General features: G+C 39.8%; 1 protein-coding gene across 1 annotated transcript in view; it reads left to right on the forward strand.

Moving 5' to 3' along the window:
• LOC123518294 (zwei Ig domain protein zig-8-like) overlaps positions 1-15,000 on the forward strand; it is a 98,328-nt gene that overhangs the window by 66,042 nt on the left and 17,286 nt on the right. Inside the window, exons 4-5 of the mRNA XM_045279030.1 lie at positions 1-13; positions 8,690-8,824. The exon at positions 1-13 is cut by the window's left edge and continues 149 nt beyond it. Coding sequence (XP_045134965.1) covers positions 1-13; positions 8,690-8,824 — 148 coding nt within the window. The remainder of the gene's footprint in view (positions 14-8,689; positions 8,825-15,000) is intronic.

The following is a 15,000-nucleotide window of genomic DNA, read 5'->3' on the forward strand; positions in this document are numbered from 1 at the left end:
CTACGAATGCCAGGTAATGCAGCGAACTAATACGCATCTATGTAGTCCTCTCCAGTTTCATTTACCAGTGGCATGTTTTCTTCACAAGTTTGTGTTTCATAAATTATATTGTGGTATGTGATTTGGCAACAGCAGCAGCAGCAGCAATGGGAGTAGTAGTTGTAGTAGTAGTAGTAGTAGTAGTAGTAGTAGTAGTAGTAGTAGTAGTAGTAGTAGTAGTAGTAGTAGTAGTAGTAGTAGTAGTAGTAGTAGTAGTAGTAGTAGTAGTAAGCTAGCCTCAGCATCAACATTAGCATCATCAGTAGTAGCAGCAGCAGTAGCAATAGTCAGCAGCAGCAGCAGCAGCAGCAGTGGTAGCAGTGGTGCAGTAGTAGGTGCAGCAGCAGCAGCAGCAGCAGCAGCAGCAACAGCAGCAGCAGTTGTGCAGCAGGTAAGTGCAGTAGCAGTAGCAGCAGCAGCAGCAGCAGCAGCAATAGTGGCATCAACAACAGTAGCAGTGGCAGCAGTAGCAGTAGCAGTAGCAGCAGCAGTAGCAGTAGCAAGTGGTAGCAGTAGTAGTAGCAGTAGTGGTGGTAGTAGTAGTAGTAGTAGTAGTAGTAGTAGTAGTAGTAGTAGTAATAGTAGTAGTAGTGGTGTTAGTACTAGTAGTAGTACTAACAGTATTAGTAGTAGTAGAAATAGTTATAATTGTTGTTTATGTTGTTATTATTGTTGCTGCTGCTACTGCTGCTGCTGCTACTGCTGCTGCTGTTTCTGCTGCTACTGCTGCTACTGCTACTGCTGCTATTGCTGCTGCCGCAATAACATTAGGTACAGCAAGAAGTAGTGAAAATAGCGACAGTTGTAATGAAAGAAGGGAGTGTGAATTCAGTAATTTTTACCATAAAGTAACGAGCAGAGCGTCCTAAGAACTATTAATGCTTGAGGGAGACCTCAAGTCTCCACCAGAAGGTCTAGAATGGCTCGAGCTCGACTGAGAGGGGAATTCCTTGGTACAAAATCGTATATGTACCGTGCTTTCCAATCCACTGGAGCAAAAGTTTCCAAAACCTCTGTGGGGAAGCAGCAACTTGACGAAGCCGTCTTTGTATGATGTGAAAGGCGATTACTAATAAACATATTCTAAAAGCGTCGCTTAATAGCACTTTGGTTGAGATAGCTTTACGTTTTCTCCACAAGTGTGTGTATGAGCAGTAAGTTGAGCTTAGATTATCATCCAGCGCATTCCGTTGAGATTCTTACTGAACGGCATGAGTCTCACCACATTGGCAACTCTGAAAAGGTCTGAGCTGTCCTCGCCACGACCGTATCCGCTATAGGAAGCATATTCAGGAGAGAAACCATTTTGGAAACACCAGTCGGAGAGGGCCAAGTGTCCGAAACCTTGCCAGGCAAGACTCCACAGTACACCAAGTTATGGAAACGACAGTAAAATCTAATGTATTCTTGAGCAGGATCTGTCAGTTTCGAGTACACAACAAGATGGAATAGAACTGTTGTGGTTATACCTTATCTATCTATTTATCTATTTTATTTATGAGTAGTTCATCTTATCTACTTTTGCATTTTCTTTAGATTTGTAAACTATGGATCGAACTTGGTGGTCCATGGTGTATGAATTTTAGAATAGCGTTTTGTTATTTTAAAGACAACATCCTCTACCCTTTCCTGATTACAGGTGGCTCTTAGTACAGTAGCTTATGGTCTTAAGGTTGGTAGTTCAGTCCAGAGTCACGGTAAGTTCTGAATGGAAGACATAATTCTCTGTAGTAACCCTAAGCGGAACCATATGATCTTGTCGCGGTGCCATAACTCAGTCAATTTCCAATTTTCCGTCACACCTTTATGGCATCAATAAATCACCAGCACATAGCAAGTTTTCCCATTTGTTCTCATCACCTAAACTTTACTTAATTGATTATATAACACATCATACTTGGTCACCTGTAGCTCAAAGGAACAAAGTTTATGAGCGCTTCTAAACACTACTGACGTACACAAAGTTATCGTCAATAAATGTGTACATTCTCTCACTTTAATATCTCACTTATTATCATAATGAAATAATTTCTTTGTGACCTCATTCACTTTCTTTGCACTGCTACGCTTCCCTTTGTTAAGTGCGAGTTTGATTCCACCACTAGCCTGCTCTCCCCACAATATCAGCCATCTTCGCAACTTTCTTAAGAGCCTATCATCGGTAATGGAAGGCCACAACAAGGATGCCACTGCTGATGGTTACTCAGGCAACCGCTGGTGGATGTGGAATACGGATTGATCTGCGTGGCAAAATTCATATCAAAACAAAACATTCAAAGGCACGAAGAGAGTGTTATGCAGTATTTACATGTTTTATTATATCGTCAAATATATACTGCAAAATCTAAGACGTAGAAGTATATATCCGTTAAGTAATTATTGTCTTTTGCAGAATTCAATGTTTACAATTTTGCCGAATAAATGAAGTGGCCACGTAAGTCACGCTTCACTCCTCCCGCTATTGTGGCGGAAGTTGGTTTATTTATCAAAAAGCTGCTGCTGAGGCAAGGTGGAGGTCGGCGGTGGTGTGAGCTGGCGCCATATCGGAGAATTCATCCCATTAAGTCTTAAAGCCTCGCTCGGTGGGCTCTCTCAGCGCCGCTCAATAAATCTACCACCATTAGATTACTCCCCTAAAGGATGAAATTGATTGCCCAATAGAGAGTGATAAATGTTGAGGTTTAATATCACGCCACTCCCACACTTGTCAGAATCACGCGTGTACGTTGAAACACATTATGAGTAAGGTTTTGCGTACCCTGAAAATTAAATAATGATATGATGTAAGCAATCACTATGTTTAGGGAAGCGAGCTCCTGCGTCTTCAAGAATGGATTTGATTTCCATCTTAAAGCGCAAATTCCATGGTTACATGCATCAGCTTGTGCAGGCTGATGACGCAACATCAGGTAATTTATGTGTAATGTTTTCCTCTAAGTCCTTTGAGCTCACTGTACTTCCACGTGACTTCATCCCATACTGGTACTTGATCCTACTATCCACTTAATTTTCATTCTCTCTCTCTCTCTCTCTCTCTCTCTCTCTCTCTCTCTCTCTCTCTCTCTCTCTCTCTCTCTCTCTCTCTCTCTCTCTCTCCGCAGGGCAAACCAGCTACATCACTTTGGTGAAGACCCGAACTTCATGCCTTCGTTTAAAATTCCCAGTTACTTGGATGTTACTCAATCATGATACTTTTTTTTCAGTACGTCCCAAACTTTTGAAATTCTATTTACACTAGTATTATATAGCGTCACATTTCTCGAAGTGTCTGATAAGCTCGGAAATGGTAATCACATTGATAGACTATCTTGTCGGTCTTGAGACTATTCTCGGCAAGCAATCATGACGTGCTTATAGAAACGGACGTCAGTGGAAAAATGTCTTTGGTAATCACGGTCTGGTGGATCACAATCCCACTTAACAGACCAATATTGGTGGAGCGTTTGTCGCAGTGTTGTGTGCCTGCCATTAAACCTAAACTTGAAATTAATCAGAAGGCACGTCTCTCTCTCTCTCTCTCTCTCTCTCTCTCTCTCTCTCTCTCTCTCACACACACACACAAACACAACACACACACACACACACACACACACACACACACACACACACACACACACACACACACACACACACACACACACACACACTTACTCCACTCTTACTTTCGATGTATTTACTGAATCACTTCCGCTCCTTTACCACAATCACTCTTGATTATGATGATATACGATAACAATACTACGTCAAACATTCACTGAGATAACCACACCTCTAACTCACATTATAAATCTTACATTGAAATCTGGTATTTTCCCTAGCAATTTAAAACTGCTAAAGTAATTCCAATTCATAAGACAGGAAGCAGAAATGACATTAATAATTATCGACCATATTCATATTTCCTGCATCCAGCAAAATACTCGAAAAAGTTATATCCACTCGACTAAAGCATTATTTAAAGAAAAATAATATTTTGTCAGAATGCAAAACGTGGTTTTCGTGTCAGTGGATCTGCAGTCTGCATTAGCACAATTTACCCAAAATATATATAACTACCTGGAAAGTAAATTTTATGCTTAATAGTGAAATTCTGCAATGTGTTACACATATAAAATTTCTAAGTGTTTACAATGGTAGTAATCTTAATTGGAACTACCATATAAACAGTGTGTATTTGAAACTGTCCAGGATGTGTAGCATTTTATGTAAAATACGCAATCCACTTACCACCGAGGTCTTGTTAAGTGTTTACTATTCACTCTGTTTCTTTCACTTCATTTATTGTGTATCATTTTGGGACTGTATATGGCCCTCTTTTCTAGAGAAATAAAAAGCAATGCAAAATGAAATTATACGATGCATTTTTATATGGAAAATTTGAGTCAACAGATGCAGTATATTCTGAACACAACCTATTGGATCTATTTTTTTTTAATACATAGGTGCTTTGTCATTTTCTTTATCTTGAAATCCACTAGAAATTTACCAAACATCAATATATTTAAATTTGTTGATTCACCACACGCAATTAGAGGAAGAAACCTGAATTTGGACTGTCCCTAATTCCGTGCAACACTATTTAAGAAAAGCATTTTTTACTTTGGTCCTCAATTATGGATTATTTCCCTGTCACCATTAAATATTGGTAACTTTTTTTTCAGTTGAAAAGGAAAACTAAAGAATATTTCAATACATTAAAAATATATAGCACTACCTATATAGCACTAGTTCAGGGGGTGCTGTGAACTTTCCATTAAAGCTAGTTGTGATCTCGCTGAACATTCCCCTTTGTGTCACACAACTCAAGGGGGCAGTCACAGCCTGTCCTCTAAAGACAACTCTCCTTCTTCACATACTTGTGTACTTATCACACACACACACCCTTCACTTAAAATTCAAAATTCATAATATGACGACTCCAAATCCAGCCTCGGAGTCCCTTTCTGGAGAGGGGACCAGAAAGGTCCCCAGGTCGGACTGTTCTCTTGGGGGCAACCTAAAATGTCTTGACACCTCCCTCGACTTTTTCTTCATTAACTTCTGCAATATTTGCGGTCTTCGATCTAATTTTCAACCTGTAGAACACCACCTCTCCTCTACTAAACCCTATCTTCTTTTCCTCACCGAAACACAACTGTCTGAGGCAACTGACAGTAGCCCTTTCTCTGTTCCCTGCTACTTTCTCTATCCTCATTTTCCTTCCAATGCTGGATGTTGTGTCTTTGTTCGCAACGACTTATCTTGATCTCCTGCCCACACTCTTGAATCTTCCGAGTTTTCCACCATCTGGCTTCGACTTAACAGTCACTCTCAAACTAAATTCATCTGTGCTGTTTATCTCTTCCCTAACTCTTCTGACTATAGTAAATTCTTTGACTATTTAACTTCCAAAGTGGAGCACATTCTGTCCCTCTACCCTTTCGCTGAGATTTCCTTTCTTGGAGATTTCAATGTTCACCACCAGCTTTGGCTTTCCTCTCCTTCACTGACCATCCTGGTGAACTAGCCTTCAACTTTGCTATCCTCCATGACCTAGAGCAACTGGTGCAACACCCTACTCGTATTCCTGACCGTCTTGGAGACACGCCCAACATTCTTGATCTCTTCCTCACCTCTAATCCTTCTGCTTATGCTGTCACCCTATCATCTCCGTTGGGCTCCTCCGATCACAATCTCATTTCTGTATCTTGTCCTATTTCTCCAATCCTCCTCAGGATCCCCAAAGCGAAGGTGCCTCTGGCGTTTTGCCTCTGCCAGTTGGGGGACCTGAGGAGGTATTATGCTGATTTTCCTGGAATGATTACTGCTTCCGTGTCAGAGACCCATCTCTTTGTGCTGAACGCATAACAGAGGTGATAGTGTCTGGCATGGAGGCGTACATTCCTCATTCTTTTCTCAACCTAAACCTTCTAAACCTTGGTTTAACTCAGCCTGTTCTCGTGCTATACATGATAGAGAGGTTGCCCACAAAAGGTACTTGAGCCTTCCATCTCCTGAATCTCATGCACTTTATATTTCTGCCCGGAATCATGCCAAGTCTGTTCTTCAACTTGCCAAACACTCTTTCATAAATAGAAAATGTCAAAATCTTTCAAACTCAAACTCCTCGTGACTTCTGGCATCTAGCCAAAACATCTCAAATAACTTCACTTCTTCATCTTTCCTCCTTTATTTCATCCTGATGGCACCACTGCCATCTCTTCTGTCTCTAAAGCTGAACTCTTCTCTCAAACCTTTGCTCACAACTCCACCTTGGATGATTCTGGGCTTGTCCTCCTCTCCTCCTCCCTCTGACTATTTCATGTCTACAATTGAAATTCTTCGTAATGATGTTTTAGATGCCCTCGCTGACCTAAATCCTCGGAAGGCTTATGGGCCTGATGGGGTCCCTCCTATTGTTCTCAAAAACTGTGCTTCCGTGCTTGCACCTTGCCTGGCCAAACTCTTTCAACTTTGTCTATCGACTTCTACCTTTCCTTCTTGCTGGAAGTTTGCCTACATTCAGCCTGTTCCTAAAAGGGTGACCGTTCTAATCCCTCAAACTACCGTCCTATAGCTTTAATCTCTTGCTTGTCTAAAGTTTTTGAATCTATCCTGAATAGGAAGATTCTCAAACAATATCTGTCACTTCACAATCTTCTCTGATCGTCAGTATGGCTTCCGTCAAGGTCGCTCTACTGGTGATCTTCTGGCTTTCCTTACTGAGTCTTGGTCATCCTCTTTAGAGATTTCGGTGAAACTTTTGCTGTCGCGTTAGACATATCCAAAGCTTTCGGCAGAGTTTGGCACAAAGTTTTGACTTTCAAACTGCCCTCGTACGGTTTCTATCCTTCTCTCTGCAACTTTATCTCAAGTTTCCTTTCAGACCGTTCTATTGTTGCTGTGGTAGACGGCCACTGTTCTTCTCCTAAATCTATTAATAGTGGTGTTCCTCAGGGTTCTGTCCTGTCACCCACTCTCTTTCTATTATTCAGTAATGATCTTCTCAACCAAACTTCTTGCCCCATCCACTCCTACGCTGATGATACCACCTACATCTTTCCACGTCCTTTCAGAGACGACCAACCCTTCAGGAAGTCAACAGATCACGCAGGGACGCCACAGAACGCCTGACTTCTGATCTTTCTAAGATTTCCGATTGGGGCAGAGAAAATCTAGTAGTTTTCAATGCCTCAAAACTCATTTCCTCCATCTATCAACTCGACACAACCTTCCAGACAACTATCCCCTTTCTTCAATGACACTCAAATGTCTCCTTCTTCCACACTAAATATCCTTGGTCTGTCCTTTACTGATAATCTTAACTGGAAACTTCACATCTCATCTCTTGCCAAAACAGCTTCTATGAAGTTAGGCGTTCTGAGGCGTCGCTGTCTGATTTTTTCCTCGCCCCTCTAACTATTAAGTCTGTACAAGGGCCTTATCCGTCTTTGTAAGGAGCACTCTTCTCATGTTTGTGGGGGGTTCCACTCACACAGTTTTATTAGATAGAGTGAAAGTAAAAGCTTTTCGTCTCATCAAATCCCCTCCTCTGACTGTCTGGCTTCTGCCTCTTTCTCACCGCTGCAATGTTGCATCTCTTTCTATCTTTTATCGCTGTTTTCATGCTAACTGCTATATTGATCTTGCTAACTGCATGCCTCCCCTCCTCCTGCCACCTCGTTGTACAACGCTTTCTTCTTCCTCTCATCCCTATTCAGTCCAACTCTCTAATACAATTAATACATTTCTCTGGCAAACTCTGGAACTCCCTACCTACTTCTGCATTTCCATGTATCTTCCTACGACTTGACTTCTTTTAAGAACGAAGTTTCAAGACCGTTGTCCTTGTTTTTTGGCTAATCTCTCTCCAACCTTTTAGGGAACTTGCAGTTCAAGTGGGCCTTTATATATATATATATATATATATATATATATATATATATATATATATATATATATATATATATATATATATATATATATATATATATATATATATATATATATATATATATATATATATATATATATATATATATATATATATATATATATATATATATATATATATATATATATATATATATATATATCTCTTGCATATTGTAAACACTTGCGTATGTATGATTTTTATATGTGAGTATAGATATAAGTGGTCATATGTATGTAAGTGCACTTTCGTTTCGTACACTTATCTACTAAGTTTTTTTTTTCCCTTTTTTTTCTTGTCATATTACTCGTATTGCCAAATAACACTATGCGTATGTTTAATTTTTACATGTGGGTGTAGGGATGAATGGTTTTATATATGTATGAAAGTGTACGTTTTCATACTTTAATCTAGTGAGTTTTCTTTTTTCATTGTCATATTACTCTCATTGCCAAATAACGCTATGCAGTTATTTACATTTTAAAGGAAAACCTGCCTATCAGGGAGCCTCAGCTCAGCAGGCCGTGCCAATGTATAACATTATCTACAATTTGTAATGAATTTATGATACTGGTTTGGCAATAAACCTTACTTACTTACTTTCTTACTTACACAAAATTATTCTAAATATAATGAAATGTCTCTCTGTTAGTTGTTCACTTTTTGTATTGTCATTCTGTTCAATAATGAGATAAACATAATCCGGTTTTTACCTAAACTGAATTACCTCCGTGTCAGGTGTCTACCAAGACGGGGCGGTACGGATACCTCATTAACCTGGAAGTGGTGGTGCCCGAGGCTGTCATCTCGGGGCCGAGCGAACGACACCTACAGGCTGGTTCCACCATCTCACTCAAATGTACCATTCAAGGCGTGAGTATATGCACCTGTCCTCTCTTTGGTATTAATTACTAAATGGCGCGTTTCCACCGTTTACAGTATAGCTGATGTACAGTACTAGAGAGGGATCCTTTATTATTATCATTACTATTATTGTTATCTATCTATTTCATTTTCATTTTGTCTTACGTTGCAGGATTTCACACACGTTCAGAAATTGAATAACCACGTGATTGTGGTAATGTATAATTTATATGCTCATTATAAAATGATTGAAAAAGTAGCAAACAATTATTTGGTTTCCATTTCATGTCAGAAAAATAGTAGTCAGTTATTATCATTCAAAATTATTCACATTGAGAATTAAAAGGAATACAAGGACCATCATTATCCAGGAACTCATAATTACACAGCTGATCTTTGGCAGTCAACACAATCTTCTCATTAGTATATTTCATGCCACACATTGACTTACTGAATTAATCAATTAATTGATAATTGAATTAATCAAGGACCTTTCAAATGTCAATCTTATACACACTAGTATACACTGTGATGTGACAAAACACATCATACGCTACAAGGCATCTCTTTTTTACGCAAGAGGGGAAGCCAGCCAAGGACAACAAAAAATAAATAAAGACCGACTTGATTGCCAGTTCCATTAAAGATTAATAAAGTTAGTCAAAAATCTGGGACAAATATCTTGGAACCTCCCTCGTAAAAAAAGTCGAGTCGTAGAAAGATGGAAATACAAAAGCAGGTAGGGAGTTCTAGAATTTACCAAAAGAGAATATGAATAATTGAGAGTACTGGTTAACTCTTTTATCACCGAGTTGGACAGAATAAGGGTGAGAGGAAGAAGAAAACCTGCTGCTCCGAGGCCGCAGGAAGAGGGGAGGCATGCAGTAAGTAAGAACAGTAGAGTAGTTATCATGAAAATAGCGATAAAAGATAAAAAGAGATGCAACATTCCTGCTGTGAGAAAGAGGCTGAAGACTATCAGTCAGAGGAGGGGAGTTGAGACGAAAAGCTTTTGATTCCACCCTATCTAATAAATATGTGTGAGTGGAACACACAAAATATGAGAATACTCCATACAAGGGCGGATAAGGCCCTTATACAGTTAGTAGCTGAAGGAGTGAGAAAAACTAGCAGAGACGCCGCAGAACGCCTAACTTCATAGAAGCTGTTTTAGCAAGATATGATATGATTATGAATAAAGGATAGACCAAGGATATTCAATGCAGAAGATTGGGACAGCTGAGTGTTAATGATATGAAGGATGGAGGAATTGAGTTTATGAAGCATTGAACACTACTAAGTTTTCTCTGTCCCAATCAAAAATCTTAGAAAGATCAAAAGTCAGGCGTTCTAGCGTTCTATGGCGTCCCTACGTGATCTGTTGACTTCCTGAAGGGTTGGTCGTCTCTGAAAAGACGTGAAAAGTGTAGGGTGGTGTCATCAGCGTAAAAGTGGATAGGGCAAGAAGTTTGGTTAAGAATATCATCAATGAATATTAAAAAGAGAGTGGATGACAGGACAGAACCCTGAGGAACACCACTGTTAATAGATTTAGGAGAAGAACAGTGGCCGTCTACCACGGCTGCAATAGAACGGTCGAAAGGAAACTTGAGATAAAGTTGCAGAGAGAAGGATAGAAACCGTAGGAGGGCAGTTTTGAAATCAAAGCTTTGTGCCAGACTCTATCAAAAGCTTTTGATATGTCTAACGCGACAGCAAAAGTTTCACCGAAATCTCTAAAAGAGGATGACCAAGACTCAGTAAGGAACGCCAGAAGATCACCAGTAGAGCGACCTTGACGGAAGCCATACTGGCGATCAGATAGAAGATTGTGAAGTGACAGATGTTTGAGAATCTTCCTATTGAGGATAGATTAAATAACTTTAGACAAGCAAGAAATTAAAGCTATAGGACGGTAGTTTGAGGATTAGAACGGTCACCCTTTTAGGAACAGGCTGAATGTAGGCAAACTTCCAGCAAGAAGGAAAGGTAGAAGTCGATAGACATAGTTGAAAGAGTTTGGCCAGGCAAGGTGCAAGCACGGAAGCACAGTTTTTGAGAACAATAGGAGGGACCCCATCAGGTCCATAAGCCTTCCGAGGGTTTAGGCCAGAGAGGGCATGGAAAACATCATTACGAAGAATTTTGATTGAAGACATGAAATAGTCAGAGGAGGAGGAGGGAGGACAAGCCCAGAATCATCCAAGGTGGAGTTGTTAGCAAAGGTTTGAGAGAGAGTTCAGCTTTAGAGACAGATGAGATGGCAGTGGTGCCATCAGGATGAAATAAAGGAGGGAAAGATGAAGAAGTGAAGTTATTGGAGATGTTTTGGCCAGATGCCAGAAGTCACGAGGGAGTTTGAGTTTGAAAGATTTTGACATTTTCTATTTATGAAGAGTGTTTGGCAAGTTGAAGAACAGACTTGGCATGATTCCGGCAGAAATATAATGTGCATGATATTCAGGTGATTGAGGGCTCAAGTACGTTTTATGGGCAACTTCTTTATCATGTATAGCACGAGAACAGGCAAGGTTTAGAAGGTCTTAGGTTGAGAAAGAAAATAAGGAATGTACGTCTCAATGCCAGACACTATCACCTCCGTTATGCTTTTAGCATAAAGAAATGGATCTCTGACACGGAAACAGTAATCATTACAGGGAAAATCAGCATAATACCTCCTCAGGTCCCTCCAACTGGCAGAAGCAAAACGCCAGAGGCACCTCCGCTTTGGGGGATCCTGAGGAGGGATTGGAAAAATAGGACAAGATACAGAAATGAGATTGTGATCGGAGGAGCCCAAAGGAGAAGACAGGGTAATAGCATAAGCTGAAGGATCAATGGTGAGGAAAAGATGAAGAATGTTGGGTGATCTCCAAGTCGATCAGGGATACGAGTAGGGTGTTGCACCAGTTGCTCCAGGTCATGGAGGATAGCAAAGTTGAAGGCTAATTCACCAGGATTGTCAGGGAAGGAGAGGAAAAGCCAAAGCTAGTGGTGAACATTGAAATTTCCAAAGATGTACTCCATTTTGGAAGTTAAATAGTCAAAGATTTACTATAATCAGAGGAGTTAGGGGAGAGATAGATATCGCAGATAAATTTAATTAGAAAATGACTATTGAGTCTAAGGTAGATGGTGGAAATCTCAGAAGATTCAAGAGCGTGGGCAGGAGAGCAAGTTGAGTCGTTGAGGACATAGACGGAACATCCGGATTTGGAACGAAAATGAGAATAAAGTAGGAGGGAACAGAGAATGAGCTACTGTCAGTTGCCTCAGACAGCTGTGTTTCGGTGAGGAAAAGAAAATGAGGTTCACTAAAGGAGAGACCGGGAATTTTACAGAAGTTAATGAAGAAAAAGTCAAGGGAGGTGTCAAGACATTTTGTGTCACCAACGAGAGAGCAGTCCGACTTGGGGATATTTCTGGTCCCCTTCCCAGATCAGGACTCCGAGACTGGTTTTGAAGTCACCATTTTATAATTTTGACTTTTAATTGAAGTGTGTGTGTGTGGTAATTGCATGTAGTTTTGTGAGAAGGAGAGTTGTCTTTAGAAAGCAGGCTGTGACTATCCCCTTGAGTTGTGAAAAGCAAAGGGAAACGCTTAGCGAGATCAGAACTATTGCTATTAGACCTTGCTGGGAGTAAATTATCGTTTCGGTAGGTGTCTACTACCTACTTCTCCTAAATTTCGGCCTGTTTTGAATGAATATGCTTTTTGTTTTCGTCGCAAGTCTGTAGCTTATTTCTTTTTAACCCGATCACCCGTCTCATACGGAAACATGATTTTGCAGTAAACGATATTTTTCAGATATATTTTAACCTGTTTTAAATTAATCTGCACTAACCTAACCTTACCTAAATCTAACCTAACCAAGCCAAACCAAACCAAAACTTAACCTAATCTAACCTAACCAAGCTAATCTAACGTAGTTGAGGCGACACGCACCACTGATACGTCTTCCTCAGAAAAAAACAACTTTATGTAATACAATTAAACTGATCTAACCAAATGAAACTAGCCTAACCTGACTGAGAACGCTAAGAAATTAATATAAAGTCATTACCTTATTTCTTTTCGTAAAATCTTGCGATACAATGGATATGATCAAGGCAACACCCTGCCCATTCAGACATCTTCCATAGACTGAATTAAAATCGAGTTGCTTCTCTCCACAAACCACTCTGATTGTTTAGATTCATGATGTATTATTTTTATTGGTCAGTGGCTACTGTACATGCCCAAAGAACAAAACCAATCAAATCACCAATTTTAAACATATTTATCAACATTACAAACAATTTGCGACGAGTATATATAGGTTTGAATTACTCAGAATGATAAGCTTTATAAGATGAGAAGGGTAACAAAAGCCATGTTGCTGTTGGTGTACTACTAAAATAACAACGGAAACCATACGTAGACAGTTTTGAAATCAAAGCTTTGTGTCAGACTCTATCAAAAGCTTTTGATATGTCTAACGCAAAAGCAAAAGTTTCACCAAAATCTCTAAAAGAGGATGACCAAAACTCAGTAAGGAAAGACAGAACACCAGTAAAGTGGTCGTGACGGAGGCCATTTTGGCGATCAGATAGGAGATTCTGAAGTGATATATGTTTAAAAATCTTTCAATTGGGGATAGATTAAATTTTTTTAGACAAGCAAGAGATTAAAGCTTTAGGAAAGTAGTTTGAGGGATTAGAACGGTCACCCTTTTTAGGAACAGGCTGAATGTAGGCAAACTTCCAGCAAGAAGGAAAGGTAGGAGTCGATAGGCCTAAGTGAAAAAGTTTGGCCACGCAAAGTACAAGCACGGAAGCACAATTTTTGAGAACAATACGAAGGACCCTGTAAGGTCCATAAGCCTTCCGAGGGTTTAAGCCAGCGAGGGCATGGAAAACATCATTGCGATGAACTTTGATTGAAGGCATGAAATAGTCAGAGGGTGAAGGAGAGGGAGGGACAAGCCCAGAATCATTCAAAATGGAGTTGTTAGCAAAGGTTTGAGAGAAGAATTCAGCTTTAGAAACAGATGAGATGGTAGTGGTGCCGTCAGGACGAAATAAAGGAGGGAAAAATGAAGAAAAAAAGTTATTGGATATGTTTTTGGCCAGATGCTAGAAGTCTCTAAGGGAGTCAGAATTTGAAACATTTTGACATTTTCTATTTATGAAGGAGTGTTTGACAAGTTAAGATAACAGACTTGGCATGATTCCGGGCAGAAATATAAAGTTAATGAAATTCAGGTGATAGAAGGCTCAAGTACCTTTTATGGGCAACTTCTCTATCATTTATACCACGAGAACAGGCTGTGATAAAACAAAGTTTAGAAGGTTTAGTTTGAGAAAAAGAATGAGGAACATATGGCTTCAAGCTAGAAACTATCACATCTGTTATGCGTTCAGCACACAGAGACAAGTCTCTGACACTTTAAACAGGAATCTTTATAGGGAAAATAAGCATAATAACTCCTCAGGTCCTTCCAATTGGTAAAGACAAAACGCCAGAAGCACCTCCGCTTTCTGGTATCCTGAGGAGGGGCTGGAGAAATACGTCAAGATGCAGAAATTAGATTGTGTTCGAAGAAGCCTAACGGAGAAGATAAGCTAACAGCATAAGCAAAATGATTAGATGCTAGGAAAAATATCAAGAATGTTGGGCCTATCTCCAAGAGTGTCAGGAATACAAATTGGATGTTGCACCAATTGCTCTAGGTCATAAAGGATAGCAAAACTGAAGGCTACTACATGAATAGGAAACAATAAAGAATAATACCAACATCGTGTAAAACTCATTAGAGGTTGTTTTCTTCCACTTTAATTGTTCCTCTATTCTATGGTGTGCCAAACATTTGCAGGCTTATGAAATTCACTGCACGAAATAGATCATTAGTTTTCTTTTCATTCATATCAGAGAGAGAGAGAGAGAGAGAGAGAGAGAGAGAGAGAGAGAGAGAGAGAGAGAGAGAGAGAGAGATTGTGTGTGTGTGTGTGTGTGTGTGTGTGTGTGTGTGTGTGTGTGTGTGTGTGTGTGTGTGTGTGTGTGTGTGTGTGTGTGTGTGTGTGTGTGTGTGTGTGTGTGTGTGTGTGTGTGTTTGGAAGTCAGACGTCAACAAAATAAAAAAGTGAGATCCTCCCTTTTATCTTCCTTCTCTCACCCAGTCGGTCCATACTCATAATCATGTTGT

This window comes from Portunus trituberculatus, chromosome 43 (assembly GCF_017591435.1).
Source record: "Portunus trituberculatus isolate SZX2019 chromosome 43, ASM1759143v1, whole genome shotgun sequence".
Lineage (NCBI taxonomy): Eukaryota > Metazoa > Arthropoda > Malacostraca > Decapoda > Portunidae > Portunus > Portunus trituberculatus.